This window comes from Podarcis melisellensis (genome assembly GCF_964234715.1).
Source record: "Podarcis melisellensis genome assembly, chromosome: 7".
Taxonomy (NCBI): Eukaryota; Metazoa; Chordata; class Lepidosauria; order Squamata; family Lacertidae; genus Podarcis; species Podarcis melisellensis.
This window is the reverse complement of record NC_138539.1, coordinates 64,682,560-64,706,938: the sequence shown is the minus strand read 5'-3', so window position 1 is coordinate 64,706,938 and position 24,379 is coordinate 64,682,560. Positions and strand designations below refer to the sequence as shown.

General features: G+C 46.3%; 1 protein-coding gene and 1 pseudogene across 2 annotated transcripts; both read left to right on the top strand.

Annotated features, from left to right (window-relative positions):
* The first annotated feature begins 546 nt into the window (after positions 1–546).
* On the top strand, positions 547–1,894 carry LOC309374754 (eukaryotic translation initiation factor 4E-binding protein 1 pseudogene; annotated as a pseudogene). The gene has a single exon. The product of its transcript is annotated as a eukaryotic translation initiation factor 4E-binding protein 1 pseudogene (transcript).
* Positions 1,895–4,745: 2,851 nt separating this feature from the next.
* BPHL (biphenyl hydrolase like) lies at positions 4,746–24,311 on the top strand. Its single transcript, XM_081918327.1, has 7 exons — positions 4,746–4,905; positions 6,896–6,999; positions 8,600–8,766; positions 11,317–11,470; positions 14,297–14,428; positions 17,252–17,375; positions 23,921–24,311. The coding sequence occupies exons 1-7, from the start codon at positions 4,790–4,792 to the stop codon at positions 24,006–24,008; spliced, it is 885 nt and encodes a 294-aa protein (XP_081774453.1). The 5' UTR covers positions 4,746–4,789; the 3' UTR covers positions 24,009–24,311.
* Positions 24,312–24,379: the final 68 nt, after the last annotated feature.

Sequence of the window (24,379 nt, the reverse complement as noted above, 5' to 3'; positions counted from 1 at the left end):
AATAGGTATCACTGTGGTGGGAAGGTAAATGGCATTTTCGTGTGCTCTGGTTTCCATCACAGTGTTCCGTTGCACCAGAAGCGATTTAGTCCTGTTGGCCACATGACCTGGAAAGCTGTCTGTGGACAAACACCAGCTCCCTCTGCCTGAAAGCGAGATAGTCGCTTTTAACTGGACTCTTCTGTCCAGGGTTCCTTTACCTTTACCTAGATATGTGCAATACTTGAATAACAAATTCATATTTTGTCAAAATCATGGCAAAGCCTTCCAGTTCAGATCTAGCTTGGCGTGGCCTCAGAAGGGAAGGATTTCAGAACAGTAGAATGATTTGTATTGGTAGTGTTTTTGGTCACACGTCAGGTGAATTATATGTAGTTAAAAGGACCAGGCGTGTGAAAACATTCCAGATGTAGCAAACCAAATATCTTAACCATGGCTATGAGGCTGCAAGGGGACCACAGGACTTCCTCTTCCCTTTTCCCTGGAATCCGCATGTGCAATCTCAGCTGCAGCTTTTATGTTACATCAGTATGAACAGCGGTCTTCTGGTCCACGAGCGCCTCCACCATGTCCGCCGCCAGCTGCTGCTGCCCTCACCCGCCTCAGGGGCCGACGCTGGGCAGGGACATCCCCGGCCCCGCCAAGCGGCTGATCCTGCCCGCCGGAGCCGCGCTGCCTCCCGGCGACTACAGCACCACGACCGGCGGAACCCTCTTCGGGACCACGCCGGGCGGTACACGCATTATATACGACCGCAAATTTTTAAAGGAGTGTCGGAATTCTCCAGTTGCCAAAACACCACCTTGTGACCTTCCAGACATTCCAGGTGTTACAAGCCCAGCTGTCGAAATCCTTGGGATCGAGACCAATCTCATCCACGCTGAGGAGGAGAAGCAACCAGGCTTAGGTGAGGAAGCCCAGTTTGACATGGATATCTGAAAACCTGCCCCCTGAAATATATCTATGCATATAGATAGACACACTTTTCGCGAAATCGGTGATGGTTCCAAAACAAGTGGGGCTCGTAGAATAGCCCACGCTTTGCAAAGCTTTCCAAGATGGAAGGTCCATTAATTATTACTACTTTTCTGGGAGGAAGAGGAGATTTCCTGTTACATAAGGACTGAAAACACTTGGCAGAGCCTCTCTCTGTGTTGGTGGTGGGAAGGTGGCCAAGGAGGAGCATTGGCATGGAGAGGTGGAACGCTCTGTGCAATTCTGGCCCTTGAGTTCCAGTGCCTTTGTTCGTGAATGTCTGTGCTGCCAAGCAAGGCACTGGATGCAAGGACAGATATAAAATTATGCCGGATCTAGGGGATTAATACAGTGGTGGGTCATTCTTCCAATCACACCACTTGTCTATGCAACGTTCTCTACAATTGTTACCTCATCACTGTTCACAAGAAATGAGATCAACGGAAATTAGTTGTTTCTGTAAATTGACAGAACAACATTCTGCCTTAAGCTTTTTTGCAGCACAAGCACCAGTCCAGCACTGGTATCTTGATAAACTTCTACAAATAGAGTGGAAAAAGAAAGAGCCATGCTTGTTAAATCGGTTTTCCTGTTGTCTTATCTGTAGCAGCTTTTCCTAGTACCATACAAATTAATGCCATGCTGAAATTAATTAGACATTATCAGCAGGTTCTGGTCAATTTCACTCTGGTAGAAACACTTCTTTTAAAAATAATAATCCTGAATGTGTTGGAGAGGGCAGGATCACTCGCTTCAAAGAGAGGTGGATTTTCAAAAACTATTGAAATGAGAAAGTATTGCTGTGGGAAAGTGGGTAGCCTGCTATCTTTCTTACTTTTTAAAGGGCTGCATACACATTCATGGAAATCTGTACACATTATTCACTGTACTTTAAAAATAAAGAAATAAAACTTTACAATTGCTCTAAAAAAAAAATCAGTATGAACAGCAACCACAGTTAACTCCCATGAAGTTCCCTGGCAGCTATGGAAGCAGCCTCAAATCCTGATTTCGCATTGTGGTTAAGAAAGAACCTCAGTGGCAGGAGAAATTGGAGCCAAGGGAACTAGCTCATAATCCCATGCCTCCTAATCTTTGGGACCCACCCTGGTAGTGACTGCCATTTGTTTTAAGCTGTTTTATCTACATTGTTACCATCCTGGGACTTGGGGAGAATTATTATTTAAACTGTTTTTTTAGAACTGCTCCTTGTTTTTAGCTGCTGTTGGTTTCATGTGCTAGTTTGTTTCATTTTTGGGTTTCATTTTGCCTCTTAAAATGTATCTGCATGACTTATTTTGTGTTGTGTAGACTTTGTGAAAGCTGCCCTGTGTATTTTTGTAGAAAACAGGGTATAAAAATGTTATTATCATCATTAGCAGAGTTAACAAATTGTAAGAACAAGTTAGTGTGGTAGTTTATTATTATTATTATTATTATTATTAATAATAATAATAATTTATATCCTGCCCTCCCCAGCCAAAGCTGGGCTCAGAGCGGCTAAAAAAACAGCACAGTTCACATAAAATCACAATCAATTAATTAAAATACAGTACATTCTCAAATCAATTCAGAAGGAGGGGGTCAGACTGTCCCTTGGCCAAAGGCCTGGTGGAACAGCTCTGTCTTACAGGCCCTGTGGAAAGATGTCAAGTCCTGCAGGGACCTAGTCTCTTGTGACAGAGCGTTCCACCAGATTGGGGCCACAACTGAAAAAGCCCTGGCTCTGGTTGAGGCCAGCCTAGGGTGCCAGACCAGGGCTGTGGAGACCCAGATTCAAATTTCCACTCAGCCAAGAAGGAGACTGAGTGAGCTTGGGCTACTAGCAGGGTTGCTAGGAAGTGGGAAGGATCGCCTTGTGCCCCTTGGAGAAAAGGAGGGCTAGGAATGCAATGAAGACATAAATATAAAGAGCTCCACTGGATAAGGTGCAGGAAGTTGAGCATGCCCTTTCCAACAGTAGCCAGGGAACCAGTCCTCTAGCACGCCTCTCACACCTGCGTGCCAGTAGCTGGTACAGTCATACCTGGGGTTAAATATGCTTCAAGTTGAGCATTTTCAGGTTACGCTCCACGGCGACCCAGAAGTAATGGAACGCGTTACTTCCATGCATGTGCAGACGCTCAAAATGACATCACGCACATGTGCAGAAGTGGCAAAACGTGACCCGTGCATGCGCAGACGCCTGTTACATTCTACTCAGGGTGTGAATGGGGCTCCGGAACGGATCCCGTTTGCATCCAGAGGTACCACTATACAATAGTACCTTGGGTTACAGATGCTTCAGGTTACAGACGCTTCAGGTTACAGATTCCGCTAACCCAGAAATAGTACCTCAGGTTAAGAACTTTGCTTCAGGATGAGAACAGAAATTGTGGAGTGGTGGGGCGGCGGCAGCGGGAGGCCCCATTAGATAAAGTGGTGCTTCAGGTTAAGAACAGTTTCAGGTGAAGAACGGACCTCCAGAATGAATTAAGTACTTAACCTGACGTACCACTGTATTGTGATAAACTGCACCAGAACATTGAGGCTTCATTCAACTTGTCCTGGTTGACGCAGCCCCCAGTGAGTTCTCCCCCCCCCCCATGAATCTAGCTAATTTCTTTTTCCAAGCTTTTCTTTTCACATGCAGGGGAAGTCCCTATCTCACCAAGGGTTTGAGCCCCATCATTGGCTACCCTCCCCTGGTTTAGCCGGCCAGTCAAAGCCCTTCCTGGGGTGCGGCTGCTTTCGCATGTCAGGAGCCACGGGTGAGAGCAAAGTGCAAGGTGGGGGACCAAAAGGAGCATGATGTGTTTCCCCACCACCACCAGAGGTACTACCCCTCCAACACTCCACACCCTGGCCTTCAATTGCAATTAGAATCAGAATTATAGTCGGGATGGGGTACCACAAGGGTCATCTAGTCCACCCCCTGCAATGCAGGAACAAAGAATCAGATTTTAAAAAATTAAAGGGATAAAAAAAAAAGTTGCTAGCAATAAGTGGGGGAAATAAACGAAACAATTAAAAGCAGGGGCCGATTTAGGTTTGATGAGGCCCTAAGCTACTGAAGGTAATGGGGCCATTTATATGTCCAGCTGTCCTCTGTCAACAATAAGTTGTCAGTGTTTTTTGTGTTGAATATATGCTATATGGTAATTTATGGACCTAAAGGTAAAGGGACCGACTCTGGGGTTGCGGCGCTCATCTCGCTTTATTGGCTGAGGGAGCCGGCGTACAGCTTCTGGGTCATGTGGCCAGCATGACTAAGCCGCTTCTGGCGAACCAGAGCAGTGCACGGAAACGCCGTTTACCTTCCCGCTGGAGCGGTACCTATTTCTCTACTTGTACTTTGACGTGTTTTCGAACTGCTAGGCTGGCAGGAGCAGGGACCGAGCAATGGGAGCTCACCCCGTCGCAGGGATTCGAACTGCCGACCTTGTGATCGGCAAGTCTTAGGCTCTGTGGTTTAACCCACAGCGCCACTCGCGTCCCTATATGCTATATATTCTATATGGTAATTTATGGACCTAATAGGTATCTAAGCCATTTGCACATAACAAAATCCATTTTTTTCCTTTAATTGTTTTGGAAATTGTTTAGCTTGTAGGTCTGATTAAAAGCCAAAACTAAACCAAAACCCTCCGCACGCCAAATGGGTCGCCTCAGCCTGCCTAATAACGATAGGGCCGGCCCTGCTTCTCCTGCCCAGCCTGCAGCTTGGTTGTGAAATCGGCGCCTGTTAACCCTTCGAGGATCCGCCGCTCGGTCCCCGGTGCTTCCCTTGGGAAGGCGAAGGCGGAGCCACCGCGCTGCAGAACCAGAAAGGGCCATGGCTCGGCCGGGAAGCGGAGGGCTCTTGCTGCGGCGCCTTCTCTCGCAGCTCTCCCGCTCCGCGCAGGGGGGAGCGACGCTGCGGGTCTCCCAGGCGCCGGCTGCTTCCTACGGGTAAATTCCCTGTTGAGACGGGGAGGACAGACGAGGCAGGGGAGGCTCTGCAGCCTCAGCGACTTAGAGACGGGAAGGCGGGGGAGGGACTGTGCGCGCGCGCAGTCGGTGGCTTCCGACGGCCCCGGGGCGGTGGGCAGAACGTTGAAGGACGGGGGAGGAGACGCGTGCGTGCCTAACGTGGAAGGTTTAGCGCGCAGCCCGGTGGTTCCCAAACTTTTTTTCTCTGGGCCACACTTTCTGCATAAAGATTTGCTCGCGCCACACCGATATTATTTTTAAATTTAATTTAATATTTGTTTGTTTGTTTGTTTGATAAGAAATACATCGGAAAACAAAGAGAAATAACTCCTAGCCATAAATAAATAAATAATACTTGCAGATAGCTCGGTTCTGCTGCTCCTAACATAAATCCTGGCCACGCCCAGTGCACGGCTCCTTTTATCGCATGATCACGGGACATCCAGAAAGTACCATGTGAAAACAGCACGGTTGCTGAAGAACAGGAATCCTTCCCAAAATTTGATTATAAGCAAGCACCATATGCACCATAAGTAACTGAAGGAGAGGTGTGAGCTTGCAGTATTGCAATTGTTGCCCCTGCGATTCGGTTTTCCTTCCAAATAAACACATAAAGCTGGTTCAGTTGCTGGTATCACACTTCCCCGCTCCCCAGACCAATGTCTAGATTAGTGGATCCATTATCTTTTTGTACCTTTGTTAGTCATTAACTCAACAGATTGGTTTCCAGCTACATAGAAGCAAAACAGCAGATACTGACTAAAAGAAGGGAATTGGGGGAAGCAAGGCCATGCTGAGCATTTTATTGGAAGCTCAGGAGAATATTATGCATTCTGGGTTCCATTCCTTAAGGAAGTATGACTCCAGAACAGGAGAGTTGGAGTCCAACATTTATCTGTTAGTGGACCCTGACAGAACCCTGGGAGCGATGTTTTAATAGAACTCGAAATGGTTGCTCCGTTCCTTTAAGAGCATCAAATCTCAGTTTTACTTTTTTCTGTACGTATACTCCTATTTAATAACTAAAATACCAGCATGCAGTTAGTAAGTGACATTACTTGCTTCACAACGGGATGTAATTGATAGTTCTGAATTTAGATTGTAAGGAGATCTGTGTGGGAGAAAAAACTCAGATCAAATGAGGCTGAAGGATTTGGTTTACAAATGTCGCAGTAACGCACTGCTGTTCCTCATCTTTTGTAGAGTAAAGTCATACCTCGGGTTGTGCGATTTCGGGTTGCACACTGCACCGAAATCGGAAGTACCGGAACGGGTTACTTCCAGGTTTCAGCGCTTGCGCATGCGCAGAAGCACTAAATTGCACTTTGCGCATGTGCAGAAGCACCAAATCCTGACCCACGCTTGCGCAGACGTGGGGGTTGTGGGTTGCGAATGCTGCAGGTTGCAAACGTGCCTCTCGCACGGAACACATTCGCAACCTGAGCATCCACTGTACCCAGATTTTAAGTCAACAATCCTGGCAGTTAAATCTGTTCTGGAGTTCTCTTGTGACCTGCCTCTGGAGCAGATTTGGGGCAGGGGGATGCACAAAGAAAGGAGAGAGGGGTCCACTGCACAAACAAAAATCCTTGCACTTACAGAACCACTTCGCTGGATAGCAGCACCCTGTGTTTCCATACAGGAGGATGCTTCATTTGTTTAATCCCCAGCAGCTGAAGGCCCATCCTCCTTCAAAAGCTGGCAAAGCACTGAGTAAATCTTTCACAGTCTGCTAAAAGAACAGCCTCAGAGCACAATTCTGTTTTTCTAAATTTTGGCAACTTCACTCCTATCGCACAGGACAAAAAAATTCTTCCGTACCTAAAGTGCAAGCAACCGGACTTTATCCTTCTTTCACTAACAGCATCAGTCTTAACAGTAAGACTGGGCAGTCTGATCCTCCAATTCAGGTGTTATAAAGCTAAAATGTTATTTGTTTTTTTTGGGGGGGGGCTAATATTTCCTCTAGCACTTCAGTAACCTCAGCTAAAGTCGAAGTGAATGGCGTCCATCTACATTATCAGCAAACGGGAAGTGGAAGCCATGCTGTCCTGCTTCTCCCTGGAATGTTAGGTTTGGATCTTTTTGTCTTATGTCTTTGGTCTTTGTCTTATGTTTGTGGTCTTTCTCAGTGATGTTCTTTTCCTCTGTAAAATATATACACAAGAACCAGGCTTATGCATACCGTTCACACTCTTATAGAGTGGCAATGATTTTTTAAAAATCTTGTAAGGAGCTAAGAACAACTCAGTCCACCAACTTTTTCTCACAGTGGTCACCCAGACCAGCTGGACCCAAGTACAACTTTCCCCACTTTTGATTCACAGTCATCCTGCCTCAGACAGTGGAGATTGAGCATCACCATCATACAGAAGTAATCCATTTTGTACCTAAGATATAAGACGCCTTCTGTGCCACTTATTTAACTCAGAAGTGTTCACGGACTTCTACATGTTTGTTTACCTATTTAGGCCAAATATGCAGTTTTTAAGAATGTAGAACTGGATTTGAAAGAGGCATTGCTTGCCTGGGTGTAGAGACGTTTTTCTTGCCTCTGGTCAAACAGGTGTTTGCAAGGATGCCAAAGGTAAAAAGAGGATGACAGGTGTGCAGGTGAGGAGCAGCATCCCTTCATTCCAAGCTGCTTTCAATTCTCCACAAAAGCTATTGCCTCATCTCTTATTTCAACATAGAGAGGGCTAGACAAAGGCATAGAAGAGAAGGCTTTTGATGGTTGTTAGTCATGAAATCTATTGCTCTGCTCCCACAGTTAGAGACCTTAATGCTTCTCTGCTGAGAACCACAGGAAGGGAGAGGGCTCTTGTACTTGGGTCCTCAATGTGAGCATCCCATGGGCATCTGATTGTCCCATAAGAGAACAAGATGTTGGCTGTGATGGGCCATTGGGCTCTTCTTATGTTCTTTTGCACATATCCCACCATGTGGTCTTCCTTGGTGATGAGATATCACGCAAGCTACACCTGTTGAATTTCCCCCTTCTCCGCAACTGTCAAATGAGTCCTGACCTCTTTTGCACCGAGCCACTTAAGTGTAACCAAGAACAATTCTTAGAACAAGTCTGGTGCATTGGGCGACATTTCCCTGGTCAAAAGGTGTCCTCATACCATTGATTGTAAGCATATGGGGCATAGATATTAAGTACAGTGGTACCTTGGGTTACAAACACAGCCCCAGGATGTCAACAGAAATCACGCAGCAGGAGGTCTCATTAGCTAAAGTGGTACCTCAGGTTAAGAACGGTTTCAGATTAAGAACAGACCTCCGGAACGAATTAAGTTTGTAACCAGAGGTACCACTGTAAATATAGCTGTTGGGGCTTAATTTCCAATTGCTCATCATTGTAAGAGAGTATCTGTGACTGTGGTCAGTAGCTGTAGGATATTATGTCAGATCTGTAACTCCTTGAGCAGAGAAATACAGACACAAAGTTGGTTTATTGGGTGGTACCCATAAGGCAGAGTTTCCTTTTAAACTTAAAATGTGCATACCAGTGCTTTTTTTTCTAGAAAAAGAGGTGCCAGAACTCACTGTTGTTCTCTTATAATTGCAATGGCATCCACTTCAGCGGTGCTGGGACTGAGTTCCGGCTGAAAACAGCCCTGGGCATAACGATTGTCTGTTTTGGTGCAATTATTTCACCTATTTTTTGTAGGGAGTGGCCAGACCGATTTTGGACCACAGCTGAAGTCTATGAACAAGCAGCAGTTCACACTTGTAGCCTGGGATCCTCGCGGGTACGGAAAGTCAATCCCCCCACTTCGAGATTTTCCTGAAGATTTTTTTGAAAGAGATGCAAAAGATGCTGTGGACTTGATGCAGGTAAATTTGTCCTTCTAAGGAACACCCTTTGGAGAACTGAAGTGTTCCTTCCCTGGGATTTTAGAATGTTAGTTGTGGGAGTAAACACAGCAAGCAAAACTTCAGCCTCAGAGTTTGTGGCTCCGAAACTTTATGAAAATGATTAACTGTTTAGTAGCAGGATATCTCTGTTGCAGGACACCTCTGTCTCCTTTTTGCTTTAGCAACCTATTCCTTTCAAAGACTATTCAGCTTAATTCCTTTTTTAAAAAAAAACTCACCATTATATATAGCCTATTCAAACACAAAAACAAGTGTAAGGTATTAGCACCCAAAATGCATGTCACTAAAACTTTCGATTCATTCGCATGTAATTGAAAGAAATAACTTAAAGAGGTACCATATTTTTTGCTCTATAGGATGCACTGGACCATAGGAGGGGGAGAACAGGAAAAAAATTCTCCCCCTCTCTGCTCAGCGCCCCTTCAGCGAAGCGGCAGGAGAAACGGAGCCCCTTCCATTTCTCCTCCCGCTTCGCTGAAGGGGCACTGCACAGCTCTCCCTCTCTGCTGAAGCCGGGAGAGTCTTGCTCTCCCAAAAGGAACCCAAAACCTTTGGAGCGCATCGCGAGTTCCCGCTGTGCTCCAAAGGCTTCAGGCGGCTATCCCTGAAGCCTGTAGAGTGCGCACCGACCCCTCTCGCTCTCCAGGCTTCAGCGAAAGCAACGCAAGGCCTCCAGAGAGCGGAGGGAGCGCTCCCTCTGTGCTTCGGAGGCTTCGTGTTGCTATCGCTGAAGCCAAGAAGCCTGCATTCGCTCCATAGGACGCACACACATTTCCCCTTAATTTTTGGAGGGGAAAAAGTGCGTCCTATAGAGTGAAAAATACGGTACATGGTAGAGGGTGGCGAATCTTTTTCTCTCATAGCTCTTAACAGCCAGTCTTACTTCTGGAGAAAAACACCTGGAGAAACACAAAGAGGATTGAGAAGAGAGAAAATGAGGACCAAATGGGTTGGTCTAAATGGTTAAGGCAAATAATTTTAGCCCTACAATCTGGTGACCCAATTAATCTCCCCTCCACCTCCAGAATGAGCATGGTTCTTGCCCTAGCATGTGACAATGAACCCTCAGAGGATGTTCTAGTAGCCTTCATACACACCTACCATCATGGCTTGGCACCAACCATCATGACTGAAGTGGCAGCCTCTCTGTGCTTCGCAGAAGCATCTATCAGGATTGGCACCCTATGAGGCAAGATGTATGGGCTACTCTCACTCAAAGCACAAGGGGATGGCTGTCATCCCTCCTGTATTTTACTTTTACAAAGGTTTGGATATTCCGTTAGATCACGGTTTCCCAAATTTGGCTCTCCAGCTGTTTTGGACTACAGCTCCCATCATCCTTCCGTCCCCCCAATTTTTTTTAATTGATTTTCCACATATATGACAAAAATAAAAAAACAAAAAAACACATTACAACACAATAAACTAAACACAAAGAAAATTTGTTTCTTCAAATCTAATTCTTGTTACATTGATAACTGACTTCCTCATATTCCCTCTAACTGAATTTCATTGTATCACCTGTGTAACAGTTCTCCAAAATCATATTTCTAATAAAATTAACTTTCATTTACTATCTTCTTCTCTTTTATTAATATTCTAGTCATTAATATTTACTACCACAAATTATTATTCTACCCCTAAGCCTATTTATTACTTCCAAGAATTTTCTATTTATCTTATATTACAATATTTAGCTAAATATTCTTTAAATTTCTTCCAATCCTCATGTATCTCCTCTTCTTTCTGGTTGTGGATTCTTCCAGTCAGGTCGGCCAGCTCCAAAAAGTCTAACATCTTCATCTGCCATTCTTCTATTGTTGGTATCTCTTGCGAGTTCCAATTTTTGGCTAATAAAAGTCTTGCCGCTATAGTGGCATACAAAAACAGTCTAACATCTTTTCTGGGAAGTTCCAATCCTATTATCCCAAGTAGAAAGGCTTCTAGTTTCTTAATAAATGTACTTTTCAACATTTTTTTCAACTCATTATAAATCTTTCCCCAGAAGTCTTTCACCTTGGGACATGTCTACAGCTCCCATCATCCTTATCTAGCAGGACCAGCAGTCAGGGATGATAGGCATTGTAGTCCGAAAACAGCTGGAGCTCAAGTTTGGGAAACACTGCTTTAGATCATCTGGAAGAAGGGAGCTGCCTACCCTACTTGTAGGTTATCAGGATACAGTACAGGAGTGGCTAATCTGTGACCCTCCAGATATTGCTGGACTACATCTCCCATCTTTCCTGACCATTGGCCATTCTGGCTGAGCTGGTGGATGCTCAAGACCATCAACATCTGAAGGGCCACAAGGTAGCAACCACTGATCTAACAAGCCTCCAGTACCATAGATGAAATTTAGTAGGTGCAGCATAGCCAAACTCCCACCACTTGTACATTCCATTGATTTTGGTGGGAAAGGGTTGCTTCTGAAGAGACTTGTGTCTTCAGGTAAAGCCATCCAGATGTAAAAACCAGTTATTTCCAGTTTGTTTCCCTGTACTAAACAAGGCACTGAAGTTTAAGAAGTTCTCCTTGCTGGGATGGAGTGACGGTGGAATAACAGCACTCATTGCTGCTGCAAAGAATCCAACTCTTATCCACAAAATGGTGGTTTGGGGAGCCAATCCCAGCGTTTCAGAGGAGGACGTGAAACTTTACAATGGTATGTATCAGATGAATGTAGAAAGGGTAGAAGGGTAGAATGTAGAAGTTTTTCTTTAATTTTCTTTTCTAATCAACCATAAACATTTCAAAAATTGAAGTAATGTAAGCTTGAAGAATTCACGATTCAGCTATATTCGTAGCTGTCAGAAAGGAGGCTTGATTACTAGATGAGAAACTTAATGCTCCAATATAATAAAAATGCATTACAATGAAAATATTATAATGGTCTATCATACAAAAATCTTTTCCCACTCTACTCATAATATATTATCCACCTTTTCAGCTCCCTACAATACTTGCTGTTTTCCCATTAAACAGTTAACGATAAATCAGAAAAATATTGCTTTGCACCAGTTGAATAAGCAGCAAATAGAATTAAAAGCCTTCTTGAATCAAGTATCATGGATTGTGGTTACAAAAAGAAGAAAAAATTGTTTTAAGGAACAGTTGAATTGCACTTGAACAGAAATGGGGGGGGCAGGGAGCTACTATAATTAACAACCCTGCAGAAAAAGAATTCAATTTAAAACTAAACATTTGCACATTTTGCTGCTACATGAAAAAAAAACTCTGTAAAAACTTAAATGTGAGAGCTTCTAGCAGTGAGATGAGATCTTAGGATACTGCTGTATTGTTGCTGGTGCTTTTAGCTTATTCATAAACGACCAAGCTGAGCAGTGAGGCAGCCAATATGCTAATGACATCCAATTATTCGGGGTAGTAAAGACAAAAAGAAAAAGAAAAAGGATTGCAAAGAGCTTGAACTGTATTTATCCAAAATGGATGAATGGATGAGAAAATGCCAAGTGCAACTCAGAGTAAGGGTCAAGTGAAGTACTGTGGAACAAAATATCCTAACTTCACATTATACTGGGATTGCCATACGTCCAGAAATTCCAGGACATGTCCTCTATTGGGGGGTGTACATCAGTGGCGTAGCGTGGGGGTGCAGGGGGGCCCGGCCGCACCGGGCGCAACATCTGGCCGGCGCGCGCTTGCACTCGAGTGCTAAAATCCACGGGTTAGGGGGCGCAAATTACTTGCCTTGCCCCGGGCGCTGACAACCCACGCTACGCCACTGGTGTACATGGCCACCTGGAGGGAAATATACGTTTTAAATTTAAATCAAATGTCTGGGATTTAAAAAATAAAAAATAAAACCACGGGTGGCTCTGATTCAAGCTCTGGCGCAGCTTGTGTTCTGCTGCAGCCACGAGTGGTTTGGACTTGGCAGCAGCAGACAGCGTGGGGCCTATTGGGTGAATGCCCCCCCCCCCAAATCTCAATAACTATTTATGTCTGGATTTTTACCAACCCTACATTATATACTGGTGGGGCCCGAGCTATCAGTTACTGACCAAGAAAGGGATTGAAGGATGTGAGGGAAAGCTCAATTTAAATGCTGATCCTAAGTGCTGTGGAAATGGCAAAATACTAGTTCGCAAAAGAGATTGAAAATGCTGTTACCAATGCCTTTATACCCACCTATGGCGCAGACAGCCTTGGAATACTGTGTACAGTTCTAGTTACTGAAGTGAAGATAGGATACAGTAGAGTTGGAAAAAGTGCAGTCAAAATGATTAGGAGTGGGGCTAAATCCAGTCCATTCTGGGGAAAGGTTATGATGTTTGGTGCCTTTTAGGCCTAGAAAAAAAGGTGAGTAATGGGGGCATAATAAATATGTATTAAAATTGTCTGGAGCAAGTGAGTAGAAGTTCTCACTCTCTCTCAAAATACTAGAATAGAGCTGGATTGTGTGAATCAATTTGCATTGACCCTGCCCATTGCTGGCATGAAGCTCTGAAAAGTTAGCCATGGAAGGGCATTGAGGCCCTTAGGCTGCAAAAAGTTCCCCACTCCCCCATAATAAGACTGGATTTTGATACTTCTTTTAATATACACATTTCCGCCTGGAGGCGGTTGGAGGATGGATGGCGGCTAACAGATTGAGGTTGAATCCTGACAAGACAGAAGTACTGTTTTTGGGGGACAGGGGGTACACAGGTATGGGGGACTCCCTGGTCCTGAATGGGGTAACTGTGCCCCTGAAGGACCAGATGCGCAGCCTGGGAGTCATTTTGGACTCACAGCTGTCCATGGAGGCGCAGGTCAATTCTGCATCCAGGGCGGCTGTCTACCAGCTCCATCTGGTACTCAGGCTAAGACCCTACCTGCCTGCAGACTGTCTCGCCAGAGTGGTACATGCTCTAGTTATCTCCTGCTTGGACTACTGCAATGCGCTCTACGTGGGGCTACCTTTGAAGGTGACCGGGAAACTGCAATTAATCCAGAATGCGGCAGCTTGAATGGTGCCTGGGACTGGCCGCCAGGACCACATAACACCGGTCCTGAGAGATCTGCATTGGCTCCCAGTATGCTTCTGAGCACAATTCAAAGTGTTGGCACTGACCTTTAAAGCCCTAAATGGCCTTGGTCCTGTATACCTAAAGGAGCATCTCCACCCCCATCCACACTGAGATCCAGCGCCGAGGGCCTTCTGGCGGTTCCCTCATTGCGAGAAGTGAGGTTACAGGGAACCAGACAGAGGGCCTTCTCGGTAGTGGCGCCTACCCTGTGGAATACCCTCCCTTCAGATGTGAAGGAAATAAGCAGTTATCCTATCTTTAAAAGACATCTGAAGGCAGCCCTGTTTAGGAATGTTTTTAATATTTAATGCTGTACTGTTTTTAACATTTGATTGGGAGCCGCCCAGAGTGGCTGGGGAAACTCAGCCAGATGGGTGGGGTATAAATAATAAATTATTATTATTATTATTATTATTATTATTATTATTATTATTATTATTTCATTCCCTTGTCCGCAGCTATCCGTGATGTTTCAAAATGGAGTGAAAGAGCCAGGCAGCCAATGGAAGAAATGTATGGCCACGATTACTTTAGCAAAACCTGCGCAGCCTGGGTGGATGGAATCTCCCAGTTTGCACAAAAGCCAAATGGTAAGAAATCTGTAGCTAAAAAGAGATAGAGAGGCCAGCAATGATAAGCTTTAGGTCTCCGCCCTGTTTTGTTGCATTTCACTTCACTATTGTCCATCGTTGTATCTCAGAATCATCTTTATCCACAAACTTTCTTCCCAGGAGTCTGCCAGCATTTAAAAATTAACGCTGACTTTGTGAGATTAGAGGGAAAAGGTGGGATACAAATGCAATCATTTAAAAATAACAATTATTACAATGGGTCAGATTTAACTAATTCCTTCCATTAGCGGAAGGCTATACAAGGACTTCCATTAGCACAATGGAGGCTTGCCTTCTTTTCCCTCATGATCCCAATTCCCAAAGTGGCTTGCAGGGTCAGGAAAAACCCCAGAGCGGCACTGAGGAGTGGGCAGAATGTCCTGTCAGAGCTGAAATGTTTGCACTGATTCACCTCAGCAGACATTGAACTCCTCCCTTAGATTATAGCTGGGTTCCACCAAGTGACTACGCTTCAGGTTACATATGCTTCAGGTTACAGACTCTGCTAACCCAGAAATAGTACCTCGGGTTAAGAACTTTGCTTCAGGATGAGAACAGAAATCTTGTTCCGGCGGCGTGACGGCAGTGGGAGGCTCCATTAGCTAAAGTGGTGCTTCAGGTTAAGAACAGTTTCAGGTTAAGAACGGACCTCCGGAATGAATTAAGTACTTAACCCGAGGTACCGCTATATTTAGATCAGAGCTGAGGCGCTCCCTTTAGCAGCTATGAATGAACTTCCCCTCAATTCTGTGTTCCTTTGGGATGTGGTCTAAACCCTCGAGCCTCTTGGGCTTACCAATCGAAAGGTTGGCAGTTCAAATCCCCGTGACGGGGTGAGCTCCCATTGCTCTGTCCCTGCTCCTGCCAACCGAGCAGTTCGAAAGCACGTCAGTGCAAGTAGATATATAGGTACGGGAAGGTAAACGGTGTTTCTGTGCGCTGCTCTGGCTTTCATCCTGGTGTCCCATTGCACCAGTGGTGGTTTAGTCCTGCTGGCCACATGACCCGGAAAGCTGTCTGTGGGCAAACACCGGCTCCCTTGGCCTGAAAATGAGATGAGCACTGGACCCCATAGTCTCCTTTGACTGGACTTAACCATCCAGGGGTCCTTTACCTTCTACCTTTTGACACAGGGCTGCCATGGAATAAACTTTTCAAGTGCAGACTGTTTTTCCAGCTGTCATTGTACCTTCCTTGTCATATGGAATTTGTTTTTTACTGGTAGCAGTTGGTTGGAAAAGCACCATGCAACCTGCAAGGCGGAAGAAGCTTCTGAGCTGCTGAGAGTAGGAATTGCAGGGGTGTGTGTGTGTGTGTGTGTGTGTGTGTGTGTGTAGATTTGGATTGGCAATCCACCTGCAAATGAGGAACTGCCATTTGAACAGTTCTGCAACCTTGAAATAACCGTCATGCTAGCCAGATCCGTACATTTTGCTCGTGGTTCTGCTTTTCTAAGTAAGCAAGCCTGTTGGAACGTCTCGCAGGGGAAATGACACGCTGCCTAATTGCACACAAGGTATTTCTGCTTTTCTACTCCACCTTTCAGAAAAAAATTAACATTCCCTGCTTACCCTTCTCTGCTTAAGTCAATCATTGCCAGTCTTAATTTAAAAAAGCAATAATCGTTCGAGACTAATTTCAAGGAGCTTTTTTAAAAAACAAAGTTGTTGTTTTTAAAAAAAGCTTTCTGAATGCTAATGGCAGTTCAGTACATCAAGGACAAAGCGGTCGAATCACTTGGAGGGCACAGAATGGGCTGGCTGCAATCTCCTACCCACATATTCTGGGAGCAGCCAAGAATGAACTCAGTGAGACTGACTTCTGGGTAGACCTAGAGCTGCATTATTACTATCCCAGTTCCAGCTGGCGAGAAGTAGAGTGGCATATCAGCCACCGCATCCCAGGTTCTGACAACCAGGAGAGAAGAGGGGGAAATAAAAATTTTGCTGTACCAGTTCCAGGCTGGCCTAGCCAAAGGATGTGAGAATTGGTTCCTTTGGGGAATCTGCAAACCTGACACCATTTCTGGCCTTTCTGCCAGCTACCACTTAATGTTTTCTATTAAGACCCACACCCACCCCACTAACAGATTTCCACCTTCACCATAGCCTAACACACCCACCCCAGCAATGCAGATCAGGAGATTAGGGCTACTCAGATTATTAGCCACTGTTTAATTTCCTGATGACACTTTCTCAGTGTTCCCAGGCCTTGCCAGCACATCTTTTAAACTCCTGTAATGTTGTCCTTTCTTTGTAAACCTGTATGTGGTATCAGGGTGGCGTATAGGTCACATAACTCAGTAAATTGGGTTATTTGGAACCTAATTTATTTTGTGTGTGCAGAACACAAAACATCCTGCCTGCATTAGCTGAGTCGACATATTTAACTCAAGATTTATAAGTGCCGACACGTGTGATGGGGAATAAAAGGAAACAGAAGCAAACTGCCCACAAAAGCAGAATAAAATTCTGACACATATTTTTAAGTACAAATATCAGTACGTGCTTGAACAGGTTGTCTTAAGAATTCAGAACTAGATGCTGAGAGAAGGGGGAAGAAAACCCTGGCAATTTTGTCTGAATCAGAGAGACTGGCACTCCCATTGTAGTAATTCCTGTTGCTGATCCAGTTTCTACTAAACCATTTTTTTTGCAGCCAGAAGAATCAACTATTTCACTTCCTTTGCAAGGAGGAAGAAGGTGGTGTTAGCATCACATTTCCCCAGTGAAGCATATTACCATTTCAAAGTAAATAAATAAGGAAATTATCTTGACATTTTTTTCCACTTCCCATTCCCAGGCAGTATCTGTCAGTCTTTGCTGCCTCATATTCACTGCCCAACGTTAATAATCCACGGAGAAAAAGATCCCTTGGTTCCACGCTTTCACCCTGAATATCTTCACAAGCATATCAAGGGTTCACAGTAAGTCTATTTTTCTTGGGGAGGTGGGCAGGAGAAACTAAAGCTAAAAATTATGTGAACAGATTAAAAAGCTTCTCCAGTTGCTCAGGCCACTTTGCAGGCTTCTGCAATCATTGGAAAGAATGCTTCCAGCCACAATATTGTAGAAATACTCACAAGCAGACAGATCCATCCCATAGGAAAGATTTGTGCACAGTAGATGCAATTTCTGAACGCAAGTAGAAAGAGCAACTTGAACAAACCAGCACAAAATTCATTTCGCAATTTTCTGCAATTCAGCAAAGCGTCTGAGGTCAGTAACTTGAGATGGAAGCTCAAGGACCTGCTTCCAAAATTAGACACCAGCATTAGGAAGTTAGAAACTGTTAGCAACAGTTTCAAAACTCTAAATGCTGCAAGTCTTTAATGGAACATGGTACAATGGAGGCAATCTATTCTGTAGCAGCTACAAAATAGCTGTCTTGAATGCTCTGCAGTGAATAGCGCAGTGATGTTGTCAGAGTTCAAATGAACCACCTTGCTAAAACAATCCCTACGGGATCATTTTTAAAAATCCAGTAATTTTGTAGAGATAGCAAGACAGCGAAGACTGCGAGCTTAAGTTTCACTGAAACTTGTTTTCAAATTTGCCCACGTCGGACAGGCACTTAAGCCTGACAATTCAGTGCTTGCTTTGAATGTTGAAATGGCCACAGCAGCTCATAACACTTTGCTATGATATGACTCCTCTGCAGTCATGTCCTGCAGATTATGTTGCTTCTTTTCATAGAGGCTTTTTTTATTTTAGACATGTCCATTTGAAAAAGATGGATGTCAGGGAACTGCCATCTAAAGCGCCGGGGGCGCAAAGGCTCACTGAGGTTGAGAGAGGAGTAGCAGCGGAAGAGGGAACCAGTAGAGGGCGAGCAAGAACTCCAAGGGAAAGTGAGTCGGAGGGATGGCTCAGAGACACTTCCAGCGAAAACAGTGGGGAGGTCTCAGGACCTCCTATAGGGACACCCACACCTCGCCGGAAACTGTCACGCCGAGAGGCCAGACGACGTGTTTCCGTTAAAGAGCTTTTATGTTGGAAAAGATTCCGAAAGCAGCCACTTTCGGATTCTACTAGTGATTGACGCAGCCATGCTGGAGGGGCTCCGTCACAGGCAGAGGTTTGAAAACCTGATCAAACTCTGAGGGACTTGCATTTTACGCACAAGCAGCTCATCGTCCCATCACAGCAATCCGAAAGTCACCGAAAGCCAGCTTGTGCAGGGAGAAGCATCATGAGCAACCCAGCCGGAACCGGAGGAGCAGGAGCAGCTGGAGGGGGTCCAAGCCTGGAAGAAAGGTACAGGGCGTTGGAGATCCAGTTGGCGCTGCAAACGGCGAGGCTTGAGGAGAGGAGGGCTCAGGATGCAGAAAAGGGAAAGGAGAAAACCACCCCGCTCGCCAGAAAGGTACCAGGATTGGTGCAGAAATTCGGGGGGGATCCCAGGAACTATCATGCCTTTAGAACAGAGATGCAATACGCTCTAAACTTGCAGTTTGATGACTTCCCCGACGAGGAATCGCGAGTGGCTTTTGTGATTGGCCATCTCGAATCCGGGGCGAAAGATTGGGTTAGACCCCTGATGGCAGCGAATAATGAGATCCTAAAGGACACGAGGAAGTTTTTTCGTGCCATGGACCTGATGTTTTCCAGCGATATTGAGCAGGGGGTGGTGCGAAGGCAGTTAATGGCTTGCCAGCAAGGAAGCAGATCTGTCCGTGAGTACTGGACTGAATTTACTATGCTGATTCATAAATTGGGGTGGGACCTATCGGCGGAGCCCATCCAAATGCTTTTCGAAGAGGGGCTTTCTTCAACCGTCAAAGATGAGCTTTCCCGGGGGCCCAGGGCGGAGTCTATGGATCAGTTAACCAAATCTGCGCTGTCCATAGGAGCGCGCCAGGAGGCGAGGGCTTTGGAAAAGCGGGAAGGGAAAGGAGACCGTTGGAGGGAGTTCCGCATTCCAGACATTCCAGAGCCACCTTTCCCGCCGGCAGAGCCGATGGAAGTTGGAACAGCGCGGGCGCGCGCAGTTTCAAATCCCAGTGAAGGGCGGAAGAAGGAGGGAAGGAGCGCCAAGAGATGTTATCTCTGCCAACAGCCAGGGCACTTTGCCAGAGTCTGCCCACAAAGAAAGGAATGGCAAGGGATGGCAGGAGCTGTTGGGGGAAAGGAAGAGGAAGGCAAGGAGCAAGTAAAAGCCAACGCCTGGCTGCCACCGTCGGGGCACAGCAGCCAGGCCAAAGAGCAGTGAAAGTGCCCACGCCGGAACCTCCCAGACCCGCTTTAGTGATAGAGGTGTTACTAGAACTGCCAAACGGACACCCACTAAAGATCAAGGCGCTTTTGGATTCAGGCAGCTCCTGTAATTTCATGAGTAAGGAGTTTGCAGCCGAGCATCAGATACAGACCATCCCTTTAAGTAACCCCTTGCAGGTGACTACGATTGACGGCAGAGAGCTGTTGGGGGGAGAAGTTAGCCAACAGACTGTCCCGATGATAATGAGGGTGGCAAGGCACACCGAACAGATAGCGTTTAATGTGGCCATCCTGGGAGGAGCGCCCATCATTTTGGGGATGAGCTGGCTGGCGCTACACGATCCGCTAGTGGGCTGGCATCAGAGGGTGGTCTCCTTTGGGTCAGCGCATTGCCTAGAACACTGCAAGGAGGGGAAGGTTTCGGGAGGAGACAGAGTCACCCTAGCCGGGATGGAAGTAATGGACAAAGGGAAGGTGCCCCCGCAATACGCAGATCTGAGCAACGTATTCAGCGAAAGGGAAGCAGACAAACTGCCACCGCATAGACCCTTTGACTGTCAAATCAACCTACTCCCTGGGGCCCAACTCCCAGTAGGCAAGCTGTACGCCATGTCAGACAGGGAGATGCAGGAGCTGAGGGAGTTCATTGACAAAAACCTGAAGCGAGGTTTCATCAGAGAGTCCCGAGCGGTGGGGGGCAGCCCAGTGTTTTTTGTGGACAAAAAGAACACAGACAAACCGAGACTGGTGTGTGACTTTAGGGCCCTCAATGCAGTGTCGGAGCCCCTGGCTTTCCCTATGCCCCGAATTGATGACATTTTGACCAGAGTAAGGAAGGGAAAGATTTTTACAAAGCTGGACCTGCGGGGGGCGTACAATCTGATACGCATAAGGAAGGGAGATGAATGGAAGACCACCATGTTTACCCCTTTGGGAGCCTTTGAATACCTCGTTATGCCCTTCGGTCTACAAGGGGGCTCCGCGTGTTTTCAAGCTTTTATAAACCACGTTCTGGGACCTTTGCTCTACAAGAATTGTGTGGCCTTTTTAGACGACGTGTTGGTGTATTCGGAAGATGAGGAACAGCATGTGAGGGACGTTCGAGAAGTGTTGGGCAGGCTGCAAGCCAACCAGCTGTGGGTGAAACTGGAGAAGTGCCAGTTTCATACCAAGGAGGTGGAATTCCTGGGGTACCGCTTGTCAGACAAGGGATTGGCCATGGATCCAGGCAAGGTCCAAGCGGTACTGGAATGGAAGACACCGAAGACCAAGAAGGACGTGCAAAGATTCTTGGGGTTTGGGAACTTTTATCGGAAGTTCATCAAGAACTTTGCCCACTTGACGGCGCCCATCACCGACTGCCTCAGCAGCAAGAAGAAATTTGTTTGGACGGTAGAGGCGGATCGAGCCTTTGAAGAACTGAAAAGGGCTTTCGCCTCGGAAGAACAACTTCTGCATGTGGATTTACGAAAACCCATGAGAGTGGAAACCGATGCATCCGACCGGGCGGTAGGGGCGGTCCTTCTTCAACCGGGGAGGAGTGCGTCGGAGTGGAGACCGTGTGCCTTCTTCTCGCGGAAGCTGAATAAATCCGAGAGGAATTACACGGTGTATGACAGGGAACTACTTGCCATTCACGAAGCATTCCGGAGGTGGAGACATTTATTAATTGGGGCACAACACAAGGTGCAAGTGTGCACCGACCACAAGAATTTAGAGTATTGGAGAACAGCTCGAGTGCTCAACCAACGACAAGTGAGATGGGCACAGGAATTCTCCAAATTCAACTTTGAAATTTGTTATGTGCCAGGCCCAGAAAACGTCAGGGCGGACGCGCTCTCACGCAAACCAGAGTATTGGGAAGGGGAGGGGGTGATCGAAGAGAGACATGTCATCCCTGAGGACCGCTGGGTGTGTGGGGCGGCGCTGGTGGGGCAACGAGAACTGGTAGAGGAAACGGAAAATGATGAATATGCCCAGGATAAGCTCAGAGGTCTCAGGGGGGAGGGCGAGAGTCCCGGAGGTTTTGAGGAAAGAAATGGGGCATTGTATTACAAAGGGGCACTGTATATACCCGAAGGTGAATTGAGGGGGAGAGTACTCAAGCAGTTGCATGATAGCCCCACGGCGGGACATTTTGGACAACACAAGACCATGTGGTTGGTTACCAGGGAATTTTGGTGGCCTAAGGTGAGGGAAGATGTAAGGGAGTATGTAAGAGGGTGTGACCAATGTCAGCGAGCCAAAGGGGAAAGAAGGGCGCCGGCAGGGTTATTAGAACCATTACCCACACCAGAACGGCCTTGGGAAGCGATATCAATAGATTTTATGACGGATCTGCCAAAGTCCAAGGGGAAAACAGCCATCATGGTAGTAGTAGACCTGTTAACTAAGATGTGCCACTTTGTAGCATGCTCACATGCAGTCACAGCGGAAGAAACAGCGAAGTTGTTTGTAGAACACATCTTTAGGTTGCACGGGGCTCCCTTGAGGGTGATCTCAGATCGCGGCAAACAATTTACTTCCAGGTTCTGGAGGAAGCTCATGAGCTTGCTGCACGTGGAAGTCAATTTTTCAACTGCCCGGCACCCTGAAACCAACGGGCAGGCGGAAAGAGCAAATGGCATTCTTCAACAATATCTGAGGTGTTATGTCAATGACAGAGAGAACGATTGGGTCGAAAAGTTGGCGTTGGCAGAATTTGCCTACAATAATGCGGAGAATGTGTCCACAGGGATGAGTCCCTTTTTGGCTAATTACGGGTGTCACCCCAGGGCATTTCCAGGGGAAGGAGGGGAGAGATGGAGCGTCCCAGCGGCTGAACATTTTGTAGAAGAGATGGAAGCGATCCATCATCAGCTCCAGCTCAACTTAGAAAGGGCTAAGGCACAATATAAGAAGCAGGCAGACAAGAACAGAAGGGAAGGTGAAACCATAAGGGTGGGGGATCAAGTGTGGTTGTCAACCCAAGGGTTGCCGTTCAAAGGGGGTTGTAAGAAATTGAGGCCCAGAAGATTGGGACCCTTTGAGGTCATTCAGCAGGTCAACCCGGTAGCTTTCAAACTCCGATTACCCAACCACATGAAATTGCACCCAGTGTTCCACAGGTCGTTACTGTCACCATACAGGGGGGGACGTGAAGGGGAGTACGTCAGGGGACCAGCCTTGGAAGAGAGGGAACGCCGCAACCATGTAGCGGAAATCCTCGATTCCAGGTGGAAGGGAAATCAGGTGGAGTATTTGGTGGCGTGGGAAGGGGAACCAGAGTCAGAAAACACCTGGGTAAGTGCAGAGGAAGTCAATGACGAGGTTTTAACAGAAACGTTCCACCAAAGGTTCCCGAGGAAACCTCAGCCGATAGCAAGGTTTAGGAGGGAGTATTTCGGCACCACCGATGAGGAAGAGGAAATGGAAGGGTTCGCGGAGTCGGAGTTGGAAGAGGGAGTGGACTCCGATGACGAAGATTACCGAGAGAGTAGGAACAGCAACAAGTGGAGGGAAGTGTTCGCGACGTCGGAAGATGAGGGAGGTTCTTTCAGGGGTTTTACCTCCTCACCGCCAGTAGGGGAGGAGACGGGAGGGGGTGAAGGGGGCCCTGGAGGGGAGGTGGATGTCAGGGAACTGCCATCTAAAGCGCCGGGGGCGCAAAGGCTCACTGAGGTTGAGAGAGGAGTAGCAGCGGAAGAGGGAACCAGTAGAGGGCGAGCAAGAACTCCAAGGGAAAGTGAGTCGGAGGGATGGCTCAGAGACACTTCCAGCGAAAACAGTGGGGAGGTCTCAGGACCTCCTATAGGGACACCCACACCTCGCCGGAAACTGTCACGCCGAGAGGCCAGACGACGTGTTTCCGTTAAAGAGCTTTTATGTTGGAAAAGATTCCGAAAGCAGCCACTTTCGGATTCTACTAGTGATTGACGCAGCCATGCTGGAGGGGCTCCGTCACAGGCAGAGGTTTGAAAACCTGATCAAACTCTGAGGGACTTGCATTTTACGCACAAGCAGCTCATCGTCCCATCACAATGAGCATGGACCGGGAAATAATTATAGCATGCTCAAAGTCAGACACCTCCATGAATGTCCATAAATGACACAGATGCTTTGAGATATCAATTCCAAATATGAAAATGCAAATCTTTCTAGCAAGCTGGCTTCTTGCATGCACTTGGGCAGAGTGTGGTTTTAAGTAATAAATGCTTGCCGTGTTTCCTGTACACCTAGAATTTATCCAGTGGTGGTTTTTTTTTGTTTGTTTCAGGTTGCATTTGATGCCGGAAGGAAAACATAATTTGCACCTACGCTTTGCAGACGAATTTAACAGAGTGGTGGAAAAGTTTCTTCTATGAAATGTTGCCAGTTGTTACTGAACCACCCTGAGATCTATGGGTATAGAGCAGTGTAGAAATTCAATAAATAATAATAATTGATAAGCAGCAGTTTCTTTGCTGTTCCTACTCATGGGGCGGACAGGACGATAAGTCCACTTTAATCAGCTTCATCTGGTATGGGGGAGAGAAAGGGAATCAAATTTCTTCCTGTTATTGCACCAAAGTTGTAACATGCTTCTCATGTCAACAGTTTGGCTGTATCTTAACCTTTCGGGGTTTTTACACTTAAATGAGCATTAAAATCTGCCTTTTGGCTATTAAGGACTGCTCGTGTTTCTTAGCAACTTTAAAAGGAACATTAAGGAAGTACATTAGTTTTAATAGATGTA

Coding starts and splice junctions, on each gene's coding strand:
- BPHL (XM_081918327.1), top strand. CDS start 4,790: ATGGCTCGGCCGGGAAGCGGAGGGCTCTTGCTGCGGCGCCTTCTCTCG. Junction 8,767..11,316: donor ATGCTGTGGACTTGATGCAG/GTAAATTTGTCC, acceptor GTACTAAACAAG/GCACTGAAGTTTAAGAAGTT. Junction 17,376..23,920: donor AAGCATATCAAGGGTTCACA/GTAAGTCTATTT, acceptor TGTTTGTTTCAG/GTTGCATTTGATGCCGGAAG.